At 38.8% G+C, this 23,500-nt stretch overlaps 1 protein-coding gene across 2 annotated transcripts in view; it reads left to right on the top strand.

Annotated features, from left to right (window-relative positions):
* Positions 1 to 18,440, top strand: part of ANKS6 (ankyrin repeat and sterile alpha motif domain containing 6) — a 46,100-nt gene extending 27,660 nt beyond the window's left edge. The window contains exons 12-17 of one of the 2 annotated variants that reach the window (XM_040549348.1): positions 3,455 to 3,644; positions 5,078 to 5,194; positions 8,402 to 8,469; positions 9,705 to 9,821; positions 10,728 to 10,824; positions 17,675 to 18,440. In XM_040549348.1, the coding sequence (XP_040405282.1) occupies positions 3,455 to 3,644; positions 5,078 to 5,194; positions 8,402 to 8,469; positions 9,705 to 9,821; positions 10,728 to 10,824; positions 17,675 to 17,724 (639 nt within the window). In that variant the 3' untranslated portion in view covers positions 17,725 to 18,440. The remainder of the gene's footprint in view (positions 1 to 3,454; positions 3,645 to 5,077; positions 5,195 to 8,401; positions 8,470 to 9,704; positions 9,822 to 10,727; positions 10,825 to 17,674) is intronic. The other variant, XM_040549351.1, reaches the window with a different exon arrangement.
* The last annotated feature ends 5,060 nt before the right edge of the window (positions 18,441 to 23,500 follow it).

The following is a 23,500-nucleotide window of genomic DNA, read 5'->3' as shown; positions in this document are numbered from 1 at the left end:
CATTGCACAGCCTAAAATGAATGAATAAGCTGCTACAGTAGTGGAAACTTTTCAGCTCTACAAACCTTCATTCTCTTTACAAATTCTCAGAAGGTCAGACATAATAAAATATGATTTTGGTTTATTATTATTTTCACTCTCTTTAAAAAACAATAAATGTAATACTTGATCTTAGGGTAAATGTGTACTATTATTTTGGTTTATTACGACTTCTTCCTATGGCCCTGACTGAGTCCAGCATTTTACATGTTAGTTATTCCTGAGCTTTCCTCTGAAATGGTATAGCCAGTTTCCCTCCAAAGGCACAACCTGAGTGAAGAACATGAGATTGTGTGTACCGGGATCTGTCCACTCCAACAGTATGCATGTACTCATCCATGAGGTTTTATTTTCAAACAGTATGAGCGTTAAGTTGTCATTACCAAAGCCAGGTTTTGCTCACAAATGCAGGCTATATTATCTGTGCTGAATTTCCTGTGAATTTCCTGAAATAGCTTTGCCCTCATGACCTGCCCATTTTATTTTTTTTGTGTACTTTGAAGCCAGCAGCTGTATAGTGCAAAATTTTTAAGGGTAAAGATCAAAAATCTTTCCTCTTCACAGAGACAAGTTAGAGAGTAGCGTTGTAACAGAAGATGTGATCATAACAGACTTCTGTTGATTCACATGGGGAAAGTTTAAATTCCAGAGAGCAAGAGAAAGAAAGCACATGACTCAGGGTTTTAGTTCGTAAGTCTGGTATTCTGCAAATGGTAGTATACATGACCAAGAGCAAAATTTCTCATTTTTTTTGCTTGTGGAATCTCCAAACAATTCTTTATTTTGTTTTGTGTTCTTTGCATTTGTTCGTGAGATTCTTCTTAGAGTTGTGCCTCAAGAAACAAAAATGGCCATAATACAAAATTACTACCTTTGCTATCTCATTCTGTGATGTCTTATATGGCAACAATAAGCAAAGTATATATTTAATAAGTTAAATTTGATGATAAATGAAGTTACAAAATAGTTTAGTGATTTAATAAGTGAAATTTCTGGCAAACAATGGTCAGAAAAAGAAAAGTGTGCAACTGCCAGTGTCAGAATGGTTTCCATGAACAGTCACTTCGTCTCCGATCTGTCAGCCCTGATTCTAAAGAGACTACAAGTCACTTTTCAAAGATGGGATTGGGAGCTAAAATCTACAACTCTGCTGGACCCCAGAAGCTATGGACTCATAATCTTTTCTCCCTTCTACCCACATAACTGCTCCCCAGGTTATAAATGATCTGTCTCTTTCTTTCCTGTAGACAAAGCCACTTCATTATCCTTTTCACTCCTTAAATTCTCCTTTTCTGAACAGGTACCATGTGCTTTTCCTTTCAGAGGTGGTCTGACCAATATATTTCTAATTAAACTCCCAGCAGTTGCTCTCAGCTCATCTTAGCTTGGAAATAATTTCAGAAAGTTTGTATGTCCAAAAAATATTACTACATTTTTTTTTCCGCGATTATATTAGTTAGCCTATTAAGAGATAATACCTGTGCCTATAACTTTTGAGCTGCAGATCTTAGGGCCTGTTATTACAGCAATGTTGCTAGTAAGAAGTTTAATTACTATTCCTACTCACAGTGAAAGATGTTAGACGTTAGGGGATAGAGAAGTAGAGAGCAGTGATGCCCTGTAAATCATCTTCTGGGAAGGCAGTTCATCATACTGTTTAATATTTTTTTAAATAGAATTGATGCCTGTGTGTTGGAAAGGCAACAACTCTTTCAGTGCTCTTTGCTCAGATGTCTAGATGAAGTTCACTCTACTCATTGATTTAAAAAAAAAAAAAAAAAAAGTAATGAACATGGATCTCAGTATAGGTGTCCAGAAAATCATCTCAGACATGATACACAAACAAGAGTTTTCTGTTGGCAGTATGCAATTGCATAGGGATCCACGCTGGCTGCAAGAGCTTAAGCAAGCTACTTTGTGGTTGTAGTAAACAGCTTAAGTGGTGAAAATTTACCACGCATATCCATCGTGGAAATGCTTGTGCCCTCCCATTAAGATCATGCTGTCTAAACTTGGAAATAACCGATCTAAAAAGTGCTGCGATGTTACACTGCTCCATTTGCAAAAGCTGTCCATGAGGGTAGAGATTGTACAAGCCTTAAAGAAAAGAAGCAAAAGGCTGAGTAACAATTTACAGAGTGATGTAATTTACATAAACGCAGACAATGCACCAAAGAAGGAGGAACATTTTAAAGCACAAATGTAAAATAATAGACTACAGAGAGAAATTTCGGAATGTATCAAGGGACAAAACATAGAAATGAGCTCAGAGTGCTCTGCAGAAACCTCTCAAATCTGTATCATGCTTCTAGTCAAATGCAGGGCTGAGGGCGTAGTGCATTCTGGTGTAGGACAGAGTAATGGAAGAATGCTACCAACTTAAGTTAGTCTTATCTTTTTAATCTGCATCGTGTTGATTAACTACAAATGCTCCCTTTATGCCACAACACAGTAACAAAACTTAGAGCCAGGAGTCACAGACTCTCTCTCCTTCTTGCCTTGTTACCTACCTCAGTGTTTTTCTTATGTCTTTATTGTAGCATCCTGACTGACAAAAGTATTTTAAGTTAAACTCTGAGTTCAGGAATCCAGGAGAATGTCACGTAGACTTCTCTTTAGGTCATATAGTGCAAACATCAAAATGTTTGAAGTGGTAGGTAGATCTAGGAATTTAGGATGTGAGTTATATTAACCATTCTTTGAAAAGACTGATATACCTACTTATGTTTGGTGTGTTGGTTTGTTGTTTTTTTTTTTTTTTTTACATATTTATAATTCACTACTTTTCCCATTTCCATGCCTCCATGCCTCCACATTAATTAAATATCTGTAAAATATTAATAAATTTGGAATCATTTAACTGATGTTAGATAATATCAAGTTTAAGGATTGACTGGAAACTTTAATTCCAGTGAAGCAAGGTGTTTAAGTGCACCTAAAACTTGGTTTGTGCTTGCTACTTATTTCTGTTAATCTAGCATGAAGTGTTACTTTAAAATATCATCTGATGTACTTTGAGAAGCTGTAATTGAGGCTTTGTTTATTTGATTAAATTTCTCAGTGAAAAAGACCTCTGTTCTGTTCACCTGAGTCAAAATAACTTCAGCTTTTATACAGAGTAGTTATAAGGCTTATATGTAGAATTGCTTTATGAAAAATAATTTTCTTATTCCAAAATAGCGGCCTTAATAAATGTGTTTTCCTTAATGAGTTTGAGGGACTGACTCTCACCTGGGATATGCCAGTATTACTCCAAGTATTTCAATATGAATCAAGCAGATACTTCCAGTTGTGAATATGTGCTCTGCAGAAATAATATAAAGCTATGAATCATAAATAATATTGAAGCAACATATATAGGTAAACACCTTTTTTCTATTTTTCATTCATGAAATGATTATATCTTTAACTATAGCAAAAACTGGAGATGAACAAAAGACCTCCATCTGGGACTTCATCTACATCTAAAAGCACATCACCAACTCTCACGCCTTCCCCATCACCCTCCCCGTCTCCTAAGGTTCACAACGTGGAGTCCTCTCTCTCTTCTTCTCACAGACAGGCCAAGAGCAATGGTTCCAGCAGTGGTACTATTACAGAAGATGGTGAGTAGGTCTCTGTAATTACAGGAGACTGATGTATCAAGAGCACATAGTGTTTAAAACTGTAATTGTACTGGATTATTGTTTATCAGCATGAGAGTGAGAGTTGTTTTCTTTCTAGAAAAAATACCTTAGTGTTTTCTGATTTGGGATTGACATTCCAGCAGTAGCTGTGTCTGTTTATCTTCCAAAAGCTGTGATCTCTTCCATTTAGAGGGAGATAATTACCATCTCAAAGCTAGCATAGAGCATGTAGGTAGGCCACTCTTACAGCACATCCTTTCTCTCCCCTCTCCCTCTTTGTGGCTTAAATACTGATTTTCTGCTCTTTACTAAGGGTAGAAAATGTACGTTCTCCAAATTTGGAGTGAAAGTGTATTTTTAATAAATTCAGTGACGATTACATTCAGTACATTTCATTACAGAAATACAATTTTGTTTCATAACAATTCATTGGTACATGGATCTGCTTTTAAGAGCTGTATTTTTTTTTTAAATTGCAAAAAGTAACCTTATTTTGACCTTATTTTTAATTTTAGGTTACTACTTTTCCAGTGAGATTACTGCCTTTTAATTTTAAATTTTAGATCTAAATTACATTTATTTTAAAAAGTTCTCTTACCATATTGGAAACAGGATATCAATTACTTCATATTTTTTCCCCTGTAAACATTTCAAAAAAGTGAGAAAAATAACATGACTCAGAATCTTTTAAATAAGAGATGTGGGTACCTTTTATCTAGTTTCTTCAAGAGGCACGCTTCCTATTTTTGGTGGGTTTTGTTTGTTTTAGCAAGTGTCAGGATTGATTTTTATTTTCGTTTATTTTAACTTTGTACTGGCACTGTACTTCCCTGTAGTTGACACTAAAAGGAGGTGGTATTTGACCCACTTTCTGTCCTCTTATCATGGCTTAGCTGTAACATATTGTACTGACTGCTGGAGAAAATCCTTTCACATTTTAGTGCCATTTTGTAATGATGGCTTGATAATGTAAGAGTTGTCAGTTTAGAAATATATAAAGGGAAGAGAACTGGTTCTTGGATAAGAAGGGGAATTCTCCAAGCTATCAGCTGTTACACTCTCCCCTTGAGAAGCAGGGCTTTATGACTACACCGCTAGTGCCATGATACAGTGAGTTTTCTCTGTAGCAGAAGTGTAGGTTGTGAGAAGCCTAAGTAGTTTGGGGTTCGTTGTGCTTGTGAGCTTTCATACTTGAGTGGTCCTTTAATTCAAGGGCTTCTCTTACTGTGAGTTTAGTCAGGAGCAGCAAGTCAGAGGCCCAGCAGCAATCAGAAGAGTAAGTTATGCAATGTTAAATTTTTTCTTTTTATTTCAAGAAAATTTAAATTAATTTTCTAATTCATTTTCTCTGATTATCACTGTGAAGGACCAGTAGGCAGCGTGGTTCAGAAGTGCGCATGGTTTCTTTTTAGGCAATCAGTTGGTGGACCATCAGCAGTTTTTCCCTATTCTGAGAACCAGTGATGTAGAAAATCCTGAAAGAAGAAACCATGTGAGAGTAAAAGGAGGCTGTGAAAACTTGGAGAAAGGTAATTTTACCCTACTCCTATAGAATAGTACTAATAGTTGTTAAATAGGAGGAATGTGTCAAAGCTCCCAGAACCTTTATAAAGATGTAGGTAAGGAGACTAGGTATGGGTATAGGATAAGTAAAACAAAGATTTCGTGAAAAAGCAAAAGTGAAACATTATGCAGTGCAGGATATAAAAAAAAATGAGAGGATTCTGAGGTTGTTCAAACTTCGTGTATAATACAGGAAGAGGGAAAGAGGAAAAGAAATCCTGAAAGGCCTACAGTTTAAAATGTTGTCTAAGTTTGTGAAAAGTATTAGAATTACAGTTGTTTATCAAAGAGTCGTAGAGTTGTTTGGGTCGGAAGGGACCTTAAAGATTAGGTATTTCCAACCCCCTAGTTCCAAGAGTTGGCCTTCCAGACTGCAAGCACTTACAGCTGGCTCATGTCAAGCTTTTCATCCACCAGAACTCCCAAGTCCTTCTCTGCAGGGCTGCTCTCAGTGAGTTCTCTCAGTCTGTGCTCACATCTGGGATTGCCCCAACCCAGGTGCAGCACCTTGCACTTAGAGTTGTTGAACCTCATTAGGTTCATGTGGACTGACTTCTGAAGTTTGTGCAAGTCCCTTTGGATGGCATCCCTGCCTTCTGTTGTATCGACTGCACCACACAGCTTGGTGTCATCTGCACACCTGCTGAGGGTATACTCGATCCCACTGTCTGTTGTTCATAAAGATATTAAACAATGCTAGTCCCAGGACAGACCCTCTGAGGGACACCACTCGTCACCGGCCTCCACTTGGACATAGAGTTGACCATCACTCTCTGGGTGAGACCTTCAAGCCATTGCTTATCTACTAAATGGTCCCTGCAATTGAGGGCAGCTCTTCTGCTCCTCTTGAGGTCTGTTTGGATGTAAGCATCTGCCTGGGGAGGTTGTGGTCCCACCATCAGGATTTCAGCCTCAGCCTGAGGTGGTGGATGGTCACCGTTGTCGTTTCATAGAATCATAGAATATCCCAAGTTGGAAGGGACCCATAAGGATCATCAAGTCCAACTCCTGGCACCGCACAGGTCTACCCAAAAGTTTAGACCATGTGACTAAGTGCACAGTCCAATCACTTCTTAAATTCAGACAGGCTTGGTGCAGTGACTATACTTCACTGGGGAGCCTGTACCAGTGTGCAACCACCCTCTCGGTGAAGAACCTCTTCCTGATGTCCAGCCTAAACTTCCCGTGCCTCAGCTTCACACCGTTCCCACGAGTCCTGTCACTGGTGATTATGGAGAATAGGTCATCTGCCTCTCCACTCCCCCTCGTGAGGAAGTTGTAGACTGCGATGAGGTCCCCCCTCAGCCTCCTCTTCTCCAGGCTGAACAGGCCCAGTGACCTCAGCCGCTCCTCATATGTCTTCCCCTCTAGGCCCTTCACCATCTTCATCGCCCTCCTCTGGACACTCTCCAACAGTTTAATGTCCTTTTTGTACTGTGGTGCCCAGAACTGCACACAGTACTCGAGGTGAGGCCGCACCAGCGCAGAGTAGAGCGGGACAATCACTTCCCTCGACCGACTAGCGATGCCGTGCTTGATGCATCCCAGTTTCAGTAGAAGGCTTCTTCCAGTTGCTCCCAGAATAGAAGAAAGTGACTGGCCACTCTATGACATTATTTATGACAGCAAGTCTCTAGGTTTTGAAGATCCTGGAAGTTTCTTCCAGTATTCTTCCAGCCTAAACTTTAAGCACACCAGTGTGCTGAAAAATGACAAGGGTAGCCAACCTAAGAAGAAAAAAGTTAATAATATATCTGAGGGGTTCTAATGTAACTTTTTTATTTTATTTCTTTAAGATGGTATTTTTCATCAAGCTGTGTGAAGTTCTCTCACTGCGTTTTTACAGCTGGCTATCTTTTCCTGTGGACTAACCTCAGTTAGGGTGCTAAAGCTTTTAGCCTGAAACCATGTCAACCCTTACAAATCATGTTAAGCATACCAAACAAATTGGCCTTGAGGTAAAAAGCCAAACTCTAACAAAAATAAGACTCAGCTAGAGTTATCACTTCAGTTTTCTGTGAGCTTTTCTGTGTGAACAAGGAGGCTTCCAGAATGCTGAACAGAAAAACGTGTTCATCTCAAGATACCTGATGTCTTTTGAGAAGCTTAGAGAGTGAAATTCTCTTTCATGTTTCTACTGGTGGTGAAAGAAATAGGACAGTCAAAGAAGTGAAATAAACAAAAGCAAAATTGGGAGTGGAATGGTGATTATCTTTACAATAAATGTGAGTTTATATAGAGTATATTTAATATTGTTTTGTGCTGTAATGTTTTCATTCATGTTCTTCATTTTGACTTTGATTCTCTTCTTCAGTTGATCACTGGTGATACTGTTGAGGGTGAGGGGGAAAACGTTAGTCACTTGTGACAGCAAAGTGATAAAAATAAACAGGATCCTGAATTGAGAGAGGTACTGTGTAATTAAGAGAGTTAATAGTGGGTTGTTGTAAAACTGCAGTTGTCTTTTAACTGGCTAGTGACATTTTAAATGTGTGTTAAGAATTGCTATCAGGTTCTCCAACTTCTAATTTCCTTGCTCTTTGAGAGGAAACCCAATATCCAGTGCTGTTATCCTGGGAAAGTAAGCTTATGGAACTGAAATTCTGCCCAAGCTTTATCTTAGCTGGACTAAAGCTATCTGTGTTTAATACTGGATGCCAGGTACTTGAGGAGAAGAGTTTCGATATACCCTTGTTATATCAGGGTTTTGAATGAGTGACTGGGTAGTTGCTTGCATTACATCTTGCCTTCCTGGATCATGATACAGAAATACCTCATTCAGTTCAGTGCCTGCTTGAGGAGTTTTGCTGGATAGACTGCATGATCTGGATCAGCCATCTGGGGCCAAGCACCTGCATTTTAGACATGAAAGTGCATAAGTTGCCCTCAGAGGTACACTTATTTAAGATCCTTTTTATGAGGAAGAAAGAAGGATGCAAAAAACGAATTTTATCCTAGCAAGGTACAATTAGATAGAATTACAGTATATTGAATTAGGTGAGAACACAACAATATTTTTATTTCTGATGCAGAGTAAATGTGATTGGGTTTTTGCTATCATATGTCATTGTGTGAAATATATCGTTTAATAATATATCTTTAGCAGTTAGTGATCTCCTTAGAGATCACTAAAATTGATCTTTTGTGACCCTTGTTTTGTTTTGTTTTTGCAGATGAGCTGACTGGCATCCTTAAAAAATTGTCACTTGAGAAATATCAACCTATTTTTGAGGAACAAGAGGTAATTAAAAAAAAATTACCGTTTTAGAAAAGTATGGTGCAACACACATTGCATTAGAATTGTGATCCAAATTATCAACTTTGAAGTTGTACAACAGTTTTTGGCTGAAGGACCTTGAAACATGGACCAAGTGGTATTTCTGGAGTTCTCCAGGAAACTGCAAGTATCAGTGTTTTTTAAAGTGAATCTACAATTTTGTTATAGATAGATGCTTCAGATTTTTTTTTCCCCTTCTGTTTTTAAATCCTGATTTCTCTCTTTCTGTCTGTATACAATGGGCATAAAGAGTTTATAGGACACACTGTATCATTCCTGGAATCACAGCTGGAATCTCCCTTGCAGATGGAGAGCAGCAGGGTGCGAGTCACTGAGACGGCTGTTTTCTCTTATCTGCTGTGAATAAGTAGGAGATTTTTGGGAAACCTAAACATTATTGTAGATGAGACCCGTGACAGTGACTTGCCTGAAGGATGGAATTAAGACACATTACTGAAAATAAGCAAAAATAATTTATTACAGTGTTTAAGACATTATCAGATGTGAGTAATACCTGTGCGTTCAGTTGTTTGAAGGCAGAGGGCAGTGAATAGACATGTAATAGATTGCCACTGCTGCGGAGTTCAGGATTCAGCACCACATACAAATGCTTTAGCTGCATCACAGTGCACTGGGCTTATTATCCTTCCCTTGAGTTTTAGAGAAGGAAGCATTTTGTAGAAACGTTTTGTGTGTGAAGTTTGTATCAATATGAAGTTTCAGATGTTTGTTTTTATCACAGCTTTATAGATGTTTTGATATAGTATAAACTGATATATGAACAAACCCTAAGTTTTCCTCAGGAGACACTGGAAAAGTACACATAAGATTCTGAAAATCAAAAAATGCTTTTAAAGAGGAGAGAGAAAAACTGTTGTCTTATCCAAATAATTGTTACAATAAGGAGAGGATTTTTTTTTGAGACTATATTTTGTATTGACTGTGCTTTTCTAAAAACAATAAAATCTAGGAATATTTAAAATGTGTTACCGTATTATCATAATTAGCTGAATTATTAACAGCAGATTTAAAACCTAAGAGCACAGTGGAAAAGTGGGTACCATTTAGTGCTGTTAATTAATTAAATGTTTTTGTTTCACCAATATTTCCAGTGAGTTTATAGAACTAAAAAAAAAAATTCTCCATCAATAATGAATCTACACTTAGGTAAATACTACTTTTTGCTTCTTCATATGCAGGTGGATATGGAAGCCTTCCTTACTCTTACTGATGGCGATCTGAAAGAGTTGGGTATTAAAACTGATGGATCAAGGCAGCAAATTCTGGCAGCTATTTCTGAACTGAATGCAGGAAAGGTACGTTTTGGAGTACTGTGCTTAGTAAACTAATTCAAGGTTTGTTTGTATTGTTAATTCAACATATATTTGAAAATTCAGTTGCAGATGTTAGATAGAAAAGCTAAACAAATGTTTTCCAAACAAAACATTAACGTATTTGGTTAGTTAAAAGTACATTGCTTTGTGGTATTCCCACTTCTTTCATTAACTGTTTCCTAGTTCAGTAACTATACAGCTCTTTTACAGAGTATTGACAATCATATGAGAAGCTAACACTAACATGAACATTGGTCCTGTTACAGTTAGTGAATGTTGATTTCAGTGACACTAAAAAGAATTTAATGGAAAAGGTCTCCTTTTTGATTTTTTTTTTTGTTACTAGATAAATAGCACTTCTCTCATTCCTTACATTTTTGATGCCATTTAATTTTATATTCACAGTTACTAGTTCGAGGAATGGTGTAGAGTAAGCAATATTTGCATCAGAGAGAGATTATGGACTGGAGCATCTCTTTAATTACACCTGCTGACACTGCTCAGCTGCTTTTTAAGTTTCAAGGTTCATTTTATCTCTGTGATACAGGAAGCTCAGCTAAACAAAATATAAAGATAATTCCCCCAAGTTAAAATCAAAAGCAGCAGGTGATAAGACTAAAAAAAAAACTTGGGGAGGTGGGTAATGTTCCATGCTATATAGCCATGGAGAATATCCTGAAAATGCTTCTACTGCTGTCTGGCAGTTTCAGGAAAAGATGACCACAAGGCTTTCTATGTATCTGGGAGGTAAGGATTTGTCATTATTGCTAGTAGTGCACTGTGACTCTCTGGGCATAGAAATGGATGTTTTCATATCTTTTTATGAACTCATGATAAATTAATTCGTAAAACAGAAATACTTCATTTTAATTTATTTTTCTTTCGCAGGGACGAGAGAGACAGATTTTACAAGAAACTATACACAACTTCCACTCTTCCTTTGAGAGTAGTGTTAGTAACACACGACCTCCTGCTCATTCCCAAAGTAAGTAGCACCTGGCATTAATTGAACAATATATGAGTACTTCTAATTAATAATAGCTAGAGGACAGAATGTGACAAACAAGCTAGGGAACCACTTTCTGGGTTAATGATCGATGCACGTCTGTGTCTTTTGCTAAGACTGTAGAGAAGATTTCAAGATAAAGAGAGGTATCTTGAAGATTTTATGCACACCTCAACATTATCTAAAAGGAAAACAAGATTTTTGTTACACATTTATTATTACTGAACACAGGAAATGGATATAAGTGTAGCAAACTATAGTATATGATGAAGGGCAGCAGTGGGAGGTGAGTTTGTATGATACATAGTTTGCTTTTGCATACTGTTCATATAAGACAATTTTCCTTGGTGTGATCAAGTAGATTCAATATAATTGAGGTTTGCAATTTAGTATATTGGCTTAAATAGCTATTTTAATTATGTATTCATGTGTGTATGCATTTATTTTTTATATGTAATATTTTTATATGATTGCCTATAGTTGCTTTGGAATACATCTATTCCAATCATCAGTGTTAATTGCTAGCCATTTTTGGATAAAACCCTGCATTTTAAAATGTAGTATCTATAATAAAAATGTAGATCTATTAAAATGTATAGAAAGACATTCCTGACCCACAGCAAATGAATACATTTACTACCGTCACACCTAGATATAAAGGTTTAAACCTCTGCCCTGCTAACCACCTGAGCCAAAGGCAGGTATACATCTGTTACTCAAGATCAAGAAATAGGGCAAAACCTATTCCTACCAGCATTTCTGGATCTGTGTTTTGGGAGGAACAAGAAAGCCATTGAATGGCCTTGAGAAATTTACCTTCTTAGGTACTTCTTGCTCTCCTTCAGCTGCTTATTTTGCTGTTTGCATCTACTCACAAAATTGTTCCACTCGTTTAGTGGTTATGCTAAATAACATTTGAGCTATTGTATGCTTTAGCAGGCCTAAATAGTGAGTGTGAGTCCCAGTTGTTCCAATCTCAATCAGCTGAATGTCACTAGATCTGTGAAAGCAGGTGCAAACCGTAGGTCTCACTGCTGTCTTGGTGAAAACCGGGCATTGCTGGGGTAGTTAGGCTACTTTCTGAGTTCTGTGTGGTCTGCTTGGTTGAAAAGCCACTGTCAGGTGTCACTGTACGTGTAGTGCAGCTTATTTCCCATTCTCAGAGCAGTCATCATTGTGTGGGAACTTCTGGATGTCTCTTGATAACATCCCAGACTTGAAGAGCCTCTTCTGTAGGTACTGCTGGGTGAGCAGAAGCTGATATTTGGGATTTGGTAACGTGCTGCAGTGAACTGGAATTACTCAAGAGCTGAAGAAACATACAGATGTAAAGTGTCTCCAAGCAACTTGTTGGTGTCTTGAAGACAGCAGAAAACAGTAATGGTGGCACAGAGTTGGTTAGAACATCCTTTTGTATGAATTGAGGCAACAGTTGCTCCTGCTGACCAGTTGACAAAATGCTGCAAGGAGGCTCATCAGAGATCTAGCTTATGGGTTTTTGTGTGTGAGAGCTTCATGAAGTAGATTTGGCTGAGTGACAGCAACAGAAGCACTAACAGAGGAGGAGGAGGAAAAGAGCATGTAGATAAAAGAAGTTTCTGCACCAGGTAAGCTGCTTTGTATTGTAAAAAGTAGCAATGGGACCCTTATGCAATTTCTGGAACTTGAAGTGATTTCCAGGAATGTGTAATGTTTTAGAATATACGAGCAGCTATACTGAATCAGATCCAAGATTCATACAGCTGTGTTTGGCTATTTCATCTGGTCTTATTTGACATTTGTGTGAGAGCTGCTTGCTTTCATTTGTTTTGAACTTGCAATGTCTTTTGCTTCATCCTACTGGATCAGAAGATATAGTGGACAACTTGTTTCCTCTTCACTACCTCCATGCCACTGATGGTTTTACAGATATCTGACATTATTCTTCAGTATTTTTTTTTTTTTGCATTGAAGACTTTTATAGGCTGCTTAAGCATTCCCTTTGCTATAGTTGTTCTATCCTCATTTCATTTTCTACTATATCCTTTCAGACTTGAAGATACCGTAAAATATTCAAGATGTAGGCATACCATTAATTTACACATGATACAGTCATTGTTTTTCAGCTGTGTTCTCTGTTTTCAGTTCTCTTGCCCTTTCCTAGTTATTTCTAGTACTTTGCTTTTTTGGCTACAATAGAAGACTGAATCGATCCTTATTGGAACTGTGTGTTACAACCCGGATCATCTACTGAGTGTGAGCTCAGATCTTACCATTTTATATAATATGCCTTGCTTCATATTAGTTCATTTTTATCTTCATCAAGTTTTGTCTGCCATACTGTCTGGTCACCGATGTCTCATGAAGTCCTTTTGCCAGATTTCTGTTTGCCTTTGTTTTTATTTACATGGATAACTTAAGAAAACTTGTTGCTTGAATCTACATGCCCGTTTCCAAATCATATGTTGAATATCCTGAGTCCTCGTGCAGAACTCTGGGAAATGCTACTGGTGAATCTTTCCACTATGGAAAATTATTATTTACTCCCACCTTTTGTCCTCTGCCTTCTAACCTGTTAGTTATCCACACAAGATACATTTTTACCCTGTGGCTTCTTTGTTGTCTTAAGAACCAACCTTGGATCTTGTGAAATGCCTTTGAAAACTGCACACACAAGTGGATCTCTTTTGTCTACAAGATTGTTGGTACCTTCAAAGAATTCCATTAGGTTGATGAGGAAATTCTTTTCCACAAAGTTTCAAATGTTCACTATTTCAGTTCTTTGTTATAGTTCATACTAATCTGCCTCTTACTACTGTCATGTCTGTGATTGATGTTTCCCTGGAACCCTTAGAAAGATGAACATCAATTCTCATCAATTCTCAGTTACCTGTCAATTTAAACAAGAACCTGCACTCTGTACTCAGCAGTTCAGCTGCTTAACCATTTAAGTTCCTCTAGAACTTGTGACTTAGCGATTTGTTATTATTTGCTTTGTGCATTTGTTTCGTAACCTTTTTTTTTACCAATACTTCAGGTTAAAATACCTTGGAATGAGTCCCAGTCTTATTACACTCTAATCATTGGATGGCATCGTGGCATCTGTAACAGGCTGCCTCGTCTGATGTGTTTGAAAAATATGTGAAATTTTTATGCTTTTTGCATGGTCCACAACCACCAGTTTCTCTAGAACTCTTCCTAGGAGCCTTTCTGGGCACTTTGTGTCTGAACACCATTATCAAGAAAGCCACCTGATGATTCTCCCTTTCAGAAAGCTAGATGTAACTCATAGGATAATAGTAATATCCTGCTCTTCCAACTGTGTCAGTGTCACTGTTTCATACCTATCACTGTGGTTTGCTCAATATGTGGAGTAATTTTAAAAGCTCAGTACCTAAAATGAATTGGCTGCAAGTATACCTTTGCCTTTATGAAGTTTCCAGCCTTTAGGGATGTAAAGAAGATAATGAAATGAGATTTGAACGTATCCTTAAGGCTCAGAAATGAAAAAGCGGGGAAAAAGAAACTAATTTCTCACTTTCTAGGAATGTAGCTTATAATTCTGGGAAGTCTGCAGACTGGCTACCATCACCAAACTCGTGACTGTCTACAACTTCCCTACGCTTCCCACATCAGCAGCTTCATTTTTCCAGTTAGCTTCAGTTCCCCAGGAAACACCCCATTCCCAATGCCTGAGCTCAGCACCTCTACTGCTGCCCCTGGCTTAGGAGCTCATCAAACCTGCTTCAAGATGTCAGGCAGAAGAAAAAGAAAAACATCTATGTGAACGTTTCAAGGATGAAAAAGAGAAGAGCAGTAATTATTTACATTTATACCTCTAAGAAAGCATTAGAAGGAAAAAACAATAAGCAGAAAAAGTAAAAGCAATACCATCAGAAATAAAGGCATGATCATATAACTAACTTCACACAACAGGCTTGTTTAGAGAAGATGCTGCAGTTTCTTCATGATGTTTTTTTGGCAGTTCAAACTCAATTGCTAGTTTGTTGCATCCTCAGCTACCTCCTGGTTGAGCAGCTCCTTCTGAGGTCATTGCTTCTGAACTCTCTATGATATTCGCTACAAGAACTAGTAGAAAAGTTGTCAACTGTATGTTGGATTTTGGCAGCTGAGCTACTTCAGTTACAGTAAGGTTCACCGTGGGAAGAGAGATTACTTTGTATATCAGGTTCTGTGTCACCCCTGGGGCTGGCAGTGAGATGATTCTTCTTTGCAGAAAACAATAGGCTTTGACATACATTTGTTTTCTGTCAGAAGGATGTTGAGACCACTTCCTTCTTGGCTGCTGCCAATGATACTAGGTTAGGCTGTATGTCCGGGCTGTGAGAGCTCCGTATTTAAATTCTTACCTGAACTGCATAAGACAAATGACTGCTCTACCTGTAAGTAATGCAGTGGCTACTGGACCCATAAACTGTTAGGATCTGGGGCATTGCAGTTCTTCTCCCTGTTCTGAACAGGCGAAACAGAACTTGCACAGAGAATGTTGCCTTTGTCTCTTTTTTAGGGGAAATGAATTGGTAACCTTCAGAAAATTCTGTTGGTACAAATTAATTGCAAGTGTGAATGTCATGTTGTTTTTGACACTTTGGGAGTTTCCAAGGGGAAAAAAAATTATCTTGGAAAATTGCCAAAGTGTTCTAGTCACCCTGTTCCTGACAACAGGAACTACTAGGAAGATAGAGCTTTTTTATAACCCAGTGAACTGTGTCAAAAAAGCCCTCATAGAATTAGCTTGCTGCTTCATCTTTTAAATTTAGAGCAGGTGACCAGCCCATGGAAGCATGTGGAAAGATGACTGCTCTGAGAAACAAAACATTCTGCTTTGGTCTGTACTCTGACTTCACTGAAACAGCAAGCAGCAGCACAAAGTCTGGATTTAAGAAATGACGCTATCCCAACAAGTGTTTGTTTGTACTTCAAGGCAACCTTTTTGCTTATGTGATTCTGGTAATGAAGCAAATCAGACTTTTTGGATACCTAGTTGCCAGGACTAATTGCATACGAGTTCGATCAAGATCCGTTCAGTCATCAAGCAGTTAATTAAGAGGTTGAACATAGCTGGCATGGGTCTGCAGGTTCACTGAAAGAAATAACATCAACGGAGGGAGAGCTGCATCTCAATACAAACTTGCCAAATCAGAAACAAAAAGATGAAAAAAGCTCATGTGTATTATATGACATTATATTGGCAGGAAAAAAGCAAAAAGGAGCAAAATAACTGAAACTAAAATGATTTTATAGAATCATAGGATCATGGAATGGCTTGGGTTGGAAGGAACCCCGAAGCCCACCCAGTTCCAACCCCCTGCCATGTGCAGGGACACCTCCCACCAGACCAGGTTGCCAAAAGCCCCATCCAGCCTGGCCTTGAGCACCTCCAGGGATGGGGTATCCACAGCTTCTCTGGGCAACCTGTGCCAGTGCCTCACCACCCTCTGAACAAAGAATTTCCTCCTAACAACTAATCTAAATTGGCCCTCTTTTAGTTTAAAACCATTCCCCCTTGTCCTGCTGTTGTCTGCCCAAGCAAAAAGTTGCTCTCCATGTTTTTTATAAGCCCCCTTTAAGTATTGGAAAGTGACCCTGGAGCCGTCTCTTCTTCAGGCTGAACATCCCCAGCTCTCTCAGCCTTTCTTCATAGGAGAATTTTGATTTCTTCCTGAAAAGTAGAAATAGGATTTCTTTCCTAAAAGTAGAAATAAAATTCTGTGTGCTAGTTAAAAAAATTCATGTAAGGAAGTGTTAAATTTCAGCTCTGTGATGAAAAATGGAAATAGCTCATGGAGTTCCCTTGTCAAAGTCTGAGACTTGTAACAGAATTTGTCACTACAAAAATGACATGCAAAAGAAAGAGAGCGTCCAAGGTTTATATTCTAAAGGACACCATTTTCTTCTTTTCCTAGGGCATTTTTAACCTCATTTCGGGGGGGGGGGGGGGGGGGGGGGGGGGCGAAGTTTGTTGAATGTAACTGCCAGTTAGCTTAGTTTGCCTTCTAATATCAAATTTATCGAAATACTTGGAAGAAAAAAAATGAGCCTCACCACTTGCTGTAGACTTCTAGCTGCCCTCCCTCACCTAAATGTAATGCTGTTCTCATAGCAGGCAGGAAGAAAAGGGAATGCTCTGACATTGGGCAGTACTGAACAAAGGGAGGGTTTAGGTACCGGAAGAATAAGTTGAATGTTCTGCAGATACAGGTTAGATGAAGAAAAACTATGCCTATGATGAAAAAGGAATATGGTGCCATTCAATCTGTGATTAATATTAATTTTCTGCAGTAATTCTGATCTTCCAGTTTCTCGTTACCTAATATTTTATGTTGCATATTGATATATATTTACACATACATACCTGCAGATAAACGTATAGGTATTTAAAAAGATGTGACAGAATAAAGTAGAAGACAGCGGGGAGGGATTTGTGTATTTGCTTTCCACTTCTGAGTTCAGAGTCAAAAATATCAAATAGAAATTATCCAGAGGAGAGAGTTAGAGAGATTGCAGAGTAAGAAGTAAAAATAAGAGCAAAACCAGTATAGACTTGCAAACGGAAAGGTGCACACTGAGAAAAGAGATACTGGAAGGGTTCATGGCAGCAGATGACCTTTTCGCCCCTGGTTTTGACTTTTCATATGTTCTCCATACAGGAGAGGGCTTAAGATGAGTAAAGTGAATTTACAGGGTCAAGTTTTTGGAGTCTGGTGTAACAACGAGATAAGGAAATACAAACCTGTTTGTGGTAATTGTGGAATTAGTCTGTCTTCTTCGAGTAAAGCTGTGAGTCTTGCTGGCTGTAGGTTATCAGATTTTATTCTTTTCTTTACAGCACCTGGCTGCTCTATAAAACCCCAAGAAGCTATTGCTCCTAAGAGGTAGCTACTGGAAAAAAAGGATTTTGTTCTTATGGTGAAGTCTGGGATCTGGCTGAGTCAATCCAAGTGTACAAAGGAAAATTTGAAACATTAGTCCTAACTGCACCTGTACAAAACTTTCTGAAGTAATGTCGATTATAATTCCAATGCCACAAAGCATCAAAGAAAGTAATGAAAAGATTGCTTTTGTAGTTCAACTTACGAGTTGAACTGTTCAAGGCTTCAGTGGTTTGGACTTGAGAAGAACAAAGAGAAGGAGGAAGAATGAATGGCCATATAAGATTCATGTTTTCATCCTACTTTTTAGTGCCTATAGATGAAGAACCCATAGGAAGCCTATCTGGGCACAGTCAAGAAGAACAGAAGCATGGAAGAAGTCATGAAAATCACCATGAATTATGAGAGCCTCTACATGGAGAAATATATAGCTGAATATACCACTGTTGGCTGAATACAGACGAGTCCAAGTTGAAAATACAGTGGTTTCATGAGGAGGTGTCTAAAGGAAAAGCAATGCTGCATTCTTCAGTAACTAAAATACACTTTATCTACTCAATATTAAGAGGTTAGAACAGCAGTAAAAGTAAACACAAAATACCTATTTGTAAAAATAGCACTTTATTTAAGGAACTGCATAATCTGTCACTGATATTTAAACATAAATAGTATTAAAGTATTTTATATTGTTGATCTGTTGTTTTGAGAATAAAACCATATAACTGATGTTGTCTGGGTTTTCTGAACAGTAACACCAGCAGATCTTCAAAGTATGTTTTTTTATTAGCTTTTATGTTTGAAAGGATTAGTACAGTAATTTTCTGCTTAATACATTTTTTTTAATTGAGCAATTGCAATACAAGTCATCAGAAACCTCTGATACTATTTTTATCTGTCTGAAATCTTACAAATCCATTACTTGACCACTGGTTTAAGTCATTGTGAGTCAGGGGGTACTTAATGCAGGAGAAATCCAAAAGATCTTAGAGCTCCAATGCAGAGGAGTGATTTCAAATAATTCTCTATGCATCTAAAAATTCTGTCTTTCTCCTTCTCACTGTTCTGGTTTTAGTGGAGTTTGGCAAAAATAGGGATAGAAGTGCGCATAGTGACAAATAGAGGCAACAGCAGCAGTGAAAGGAGTGAAGTGCCTGCTATCTCTCATCTTGCCTCAGGTTTGGCAGCTGATTTTGAGATGGCTTCATTGATTCAGCCACCTGAGGGAAGGCTCCAAGGTGCCAACAGCAGCCAGTAGAGCAGCTGAGCTGTATCAGGTAGCAGCCACTGAAAACTGCTCGTTTGGCTTTTTTGTTTCTTTGGGTTTATTTACGTTAAAAATGTCACAATAACTTTCAGAAGTCAAACCTTTTTAAAAATATGCATGTAAAGTAACTGTCGAATGAATTAGCTAGGAAGGGAGGCATTTTTCTTAAGTAGAAACAGTCTATTATGGTTAGGAGTTTAGAGGAATATAGGCTGAAAGGTGTGATGCTGTACCTTTGTGGAGACTTTACTGAAGGAAAATATAGTAAGGAATAAAGGTGGAAGGAAAAAGAAGAGGACAGCCTTGGTGAAGTATGTCAGCCATAATCATGTAAAAATGTAATCTGCCTTCGAAAACAGGTGTAAGGAACAGAAATAATCTGCAAAAAAGAAGTGCTTTCCTTTGGTTGCATGTTCAACAAGAGCCACTGGTCCTGGTAAGTTATGCCAGCCTTCAGTGTTGATTTTGTGGCTTGCTAAGAGGTTCTTCTTTGCAAATGTTTTACTGCTGCTTCAGTCCAAATGCCCAAGGACTAGTTGTACAGTTGTGCCACACTGGAGCTGACCTTGAACACAGGTAGCCCAACCCTGAGGAGGAGGAGAAGAGGTTATAGAGGGGCAAGGCAGAAAAAGATGGTTACCAGCTGGTTATGATCATCAAGGGCTGTTATTGCCCTGAGGCCCTTGGTGGTCATTCTATTGCCATTTCCAATGTTAACAGTACAGCCATGTTTGAAATAACAATACACTGTGCAGAGAGTTAGCTCAAGCCAGCTAACAGGGAAACCCGAAGGTGAGAGGACTTCAGCAATTCATGTTCCGAGCTTGCTGACCGTATTCTTTAAAAGGAGAAATACTCACCTGCAATAAACTGAGCTGGGGAAGTTCTTTCTTTTAAAATGTGGCTGGTGGAGGTCCCTTTTCCAAAGGGTACTGAATGGCAGCTTAAAGGTTGAAAGATGCATTCTTTCTGCAGTCTGAGGGTTTAAGTTAAAATATACCACTGCCCAGAAGGCTGCAGTAATCTCAAGGCTATATGGCAAGGTTTATTTCTCTAGCTGAATCCTCTCTGTGCAGAAAATAATTCAGAATTCACCAGGTGTGCCCCTACAAGGCATGAATGGGGAAGAATTAGGATTTACTTTCCCTGTGACCAAGGATATAAACAGCATAAATTTGGGAACGTGAGGGAAAACGTTCAAAGAATGAGCAGCAAAGAGATTTAAAGAGAACACAAGCCTAACAAAGGAGATTGGAGCACAAGTATAGGTTCTTTATGTCTACCAAACAGGTAGAAAAGCTTTCTTACGCTGTCCCATCCAGAAGTCTCAGTATCTAAAGAGTTAGCTTTATTAATACAGGAACAAAAATGTGCATTTTTAGAGTTTGGGGACTTTCCATATCTTGTGCTGCACTTATTTCTTAAAAGGTGGTCTGTTCCTTCTGCCTGAGTCATTTGCAATTCTAAGTGGAGGAACAAGGAGTTATGTTTGAGACCAACACCTACATCTCTGTGTCTATGACATGTAGCTGTATACACTCTGTTGCGGTCAGCAGAGGTCTAGTCAGTACAGCCACTGGACCCTCAGACACCAGTTTCTAAGCAGCCTAGCCCAGGAGCTTGATTCAGTTGTCCAGACATCTGCTGGCACTTGCATGCCCAGGGGTATCCAAAGCAAGCGTACAGGGTGCCAGACATGATGCAAAATGAAGGTTACGATCTGTTTGTTGGCTGCAGGCACTCACTCGGACAAAGAGACCATTCGGGGACTAAGCCCATCACTTCACTGACCTGTCCTGACATGTCAAAAGTGAAAAGCTGTTTCCCATTTGCTGTTTACTCTCTGTGTCCTGCTTTTTAGTTTAAATGAAAATCTTGGCTAGCAAAATTTGGACTGCTTACGTGATAATGAATGATAATACCTTCTGAGAATTGTAGAATTAAGCATTAGAGGTAAAAGTTTAGCCCGGAATTATGAACTTGATAAACCTGTAGTTGATAACCCTAGGATGTCTTATTTTACAGAGGAGTACTGCTATTTTACAGGAAGCTCTTATGGAATTTCATTCTCATTATTCTACACTTTGAGCATTAATCGAGATCAAATTTTAAATAGAGGTATTTCAATATTTGGAAATGATTTAAGCAGTCATCTGTAGTATTTTTCATGCTTCAGCAAATGCCTCAGAAGCCAGGTAGCTTCTCAAGGGAACAACTTTGGTTTCCAGAGTGAAGGGGGAACATAAAAGTTCTCACAAACAGATATCTTTAATACTAAGATCATCTGAGTTTAGAACTGCTTGGCTTGTCTGACTCTGACACTAATAGCCCCAAACTTGCCACCTCTAGATTTTATTTTATTTTATTTCAAAGCCCTCCTGGCAGTACATTTAGTGGGAACAAGCTTTGTCCATTAAATCCGAAACAACTTGTGCTTTATTTAAAGCTCATTTGGAATACTTAATTTCCAGTCTTTCAGAAGTTTGTATTATTGAAATAAACTGTTAATGCAGTGTCCTCCTTAAAGCGTGCATGCAACACTCAAAATAGGTCTGCCTGGTCTTGAGAGTGCCATATCATGTCAGGAGAGTGAATTGAGGCACAGTTCTTGAAGGTGATTAAACAGGTAAAGGTGAATGTAGGGCCCATTCAAGGCATACTTTCTTATAAGTAGTCTGAAAGAATTCTGTGTTAATGCATATACTTGATATGTGGCTCCAAGTTCTTGTTTTTAGTAAGCCTGAGCTATTTGTAACACCACAGAATCAGTGGCCTCCAATTAGCTGGAGCAGAGATTTCCATTTTGCTGAGCTGCACAACAAAATCACTTTGCAGTCAAGTGCAATGGATTTGATCACTATGAGCCTGCTTTCAGCTCTTCTCAACAGATTCATGTATGAATTCCATATGTAAATTTTTCATGTATGTTTTTTTTCCAAGTCACTCTCTGCTGCCAGTTTGTCCACAGAAGGGGAAGATGGATTAAAAGGACAACAGATTGAAAAACACCAGAGAGAGAAGCACAGGTAGTATTTTGATTGGGATCCAGGATCTGTCTCTCCTTTAGATAGTTTTTTGAATAGTCAGACTTCATAGTCAGACTGGGGTTCACTTTCTTCACCATCTCAGGACTCCAAAGCGTACACACTTTTTATCACAGACTTGCTCTTGTTCCTTTGCTCACAGTGTAACAGACAGCATCGTTCTCTGTGCTGGTAAGTCAAGAGGTCCATCCTGCAGACCTTCCAGCAGTCCGAGCCACAGAAGACAAAACACAGCCTTGTGTTCTCAATACCTTGTATCGTTTATCTCCTATCATGCATTTTAATTGCTAACTTAGTGTACGTGTCATGCACACACACAAACTAGTCCTTAACAATGCCACAGCTTTATTTCACAGAATCACAGACTCACTAAGGCTGGAAGGGGTCTTTGGAGATCATCTTGGCCACCACCCTGCTCTAGCTGGTTGTCTGGGGTCATATCCATTCAGGTTTTGAATATATCCACAGATTGAGACTCCACAACTTCTCTGGGCAACCTGTTACAGTGTGTTCAGCCATACTCTCAATCAAAAAGTTTTTTTTTTTTCTTACGCTTAATCAGAATTTCTTGTGCTTCAGTTTGTGCCTATTTCCTCTTGTCCTGTCACTAAGCAGCACTGAGAAGAATCTGTCTGTGTCATCTTTACTCCCACCCATCAACTATTTTTACACATTGATAAGATCCCTCCTCATCCTTCTCTTCTCCAGGCTAAACAGTCCCATCTCACTCAACCTCTCTTCCTATGATGCTCCAATCCATTCATCATCTCAGTGACCCTATGCTGGATTTGCTCCATGATGTCCACGTCCTTGTTGTACTGGGGAGCCCAGGTCTGCCTATACCACTCCAGATGTGCTCTCAGTGGTGCTGAACTGTGGGGAACAATCACCTCACTTCTGCAGGTGGCACTCCTCCTAACGCAGCCCAGGACAGTATCGACCTTCTTTGCCACAAGGGCACATTGCTGGCTCATTTTAACTTGGTGTCCACCAGGACCCCCAGGGCCCTTTCTGCAAAGCTGCATTCCAGTCATCTGCACACAGCTTGTACAGGCGTATGGGGTTATTCCTCCTAACGACTTTGCATTCCCGTGTTGAACTTGATGGGATTTCTCTCTGCTCAGTTCTCCAGCCTGTTGAGGTCCCTTCAGATGGCATCATCTGGGTTATGAATAAAAAGACTAAACAGTGTTGAACTGAGTACTGACCCCTGGGTACATCACTCTTGACTGGTCTCCAGCTGGACTTTGTGAAGCTGATCACAACCCTGGTAATTTGTACAGTTTTCACTTCTCACTGTCTATTTATGTAGCCCATACGTCATCAATTTCTCTTCGAAGATGTTGTGGGAGGTAGTGACAAAAGTCTTACTAAAGCTGAGGAAAATAAGGTCCAATCTCTTTCTCATCCACTGAGCCAAACATTTTACCATAGAAAGCTGTCAGGTTGGTCAGACACGACTTCCCCTTTGTAAA

This window comes from Cygnus olor, chromosome 2, assembly GCF_009769625.2.
Source record: "Cygnus olor isolate bCygOlo1 chromosome 2, bCygOlo1.pri.v2, whole genome shotgun sequence".
Taxonomy (NCBI): domain Eukaryota; kingdom Metazoa; phylum Chordata; class Aves; order Anseriformes; family Anatidae; genus Cygnus; species Cygnus olor.
This window is presented reverse-complemented; position numbering and strand designations above follow the sequence as displayed.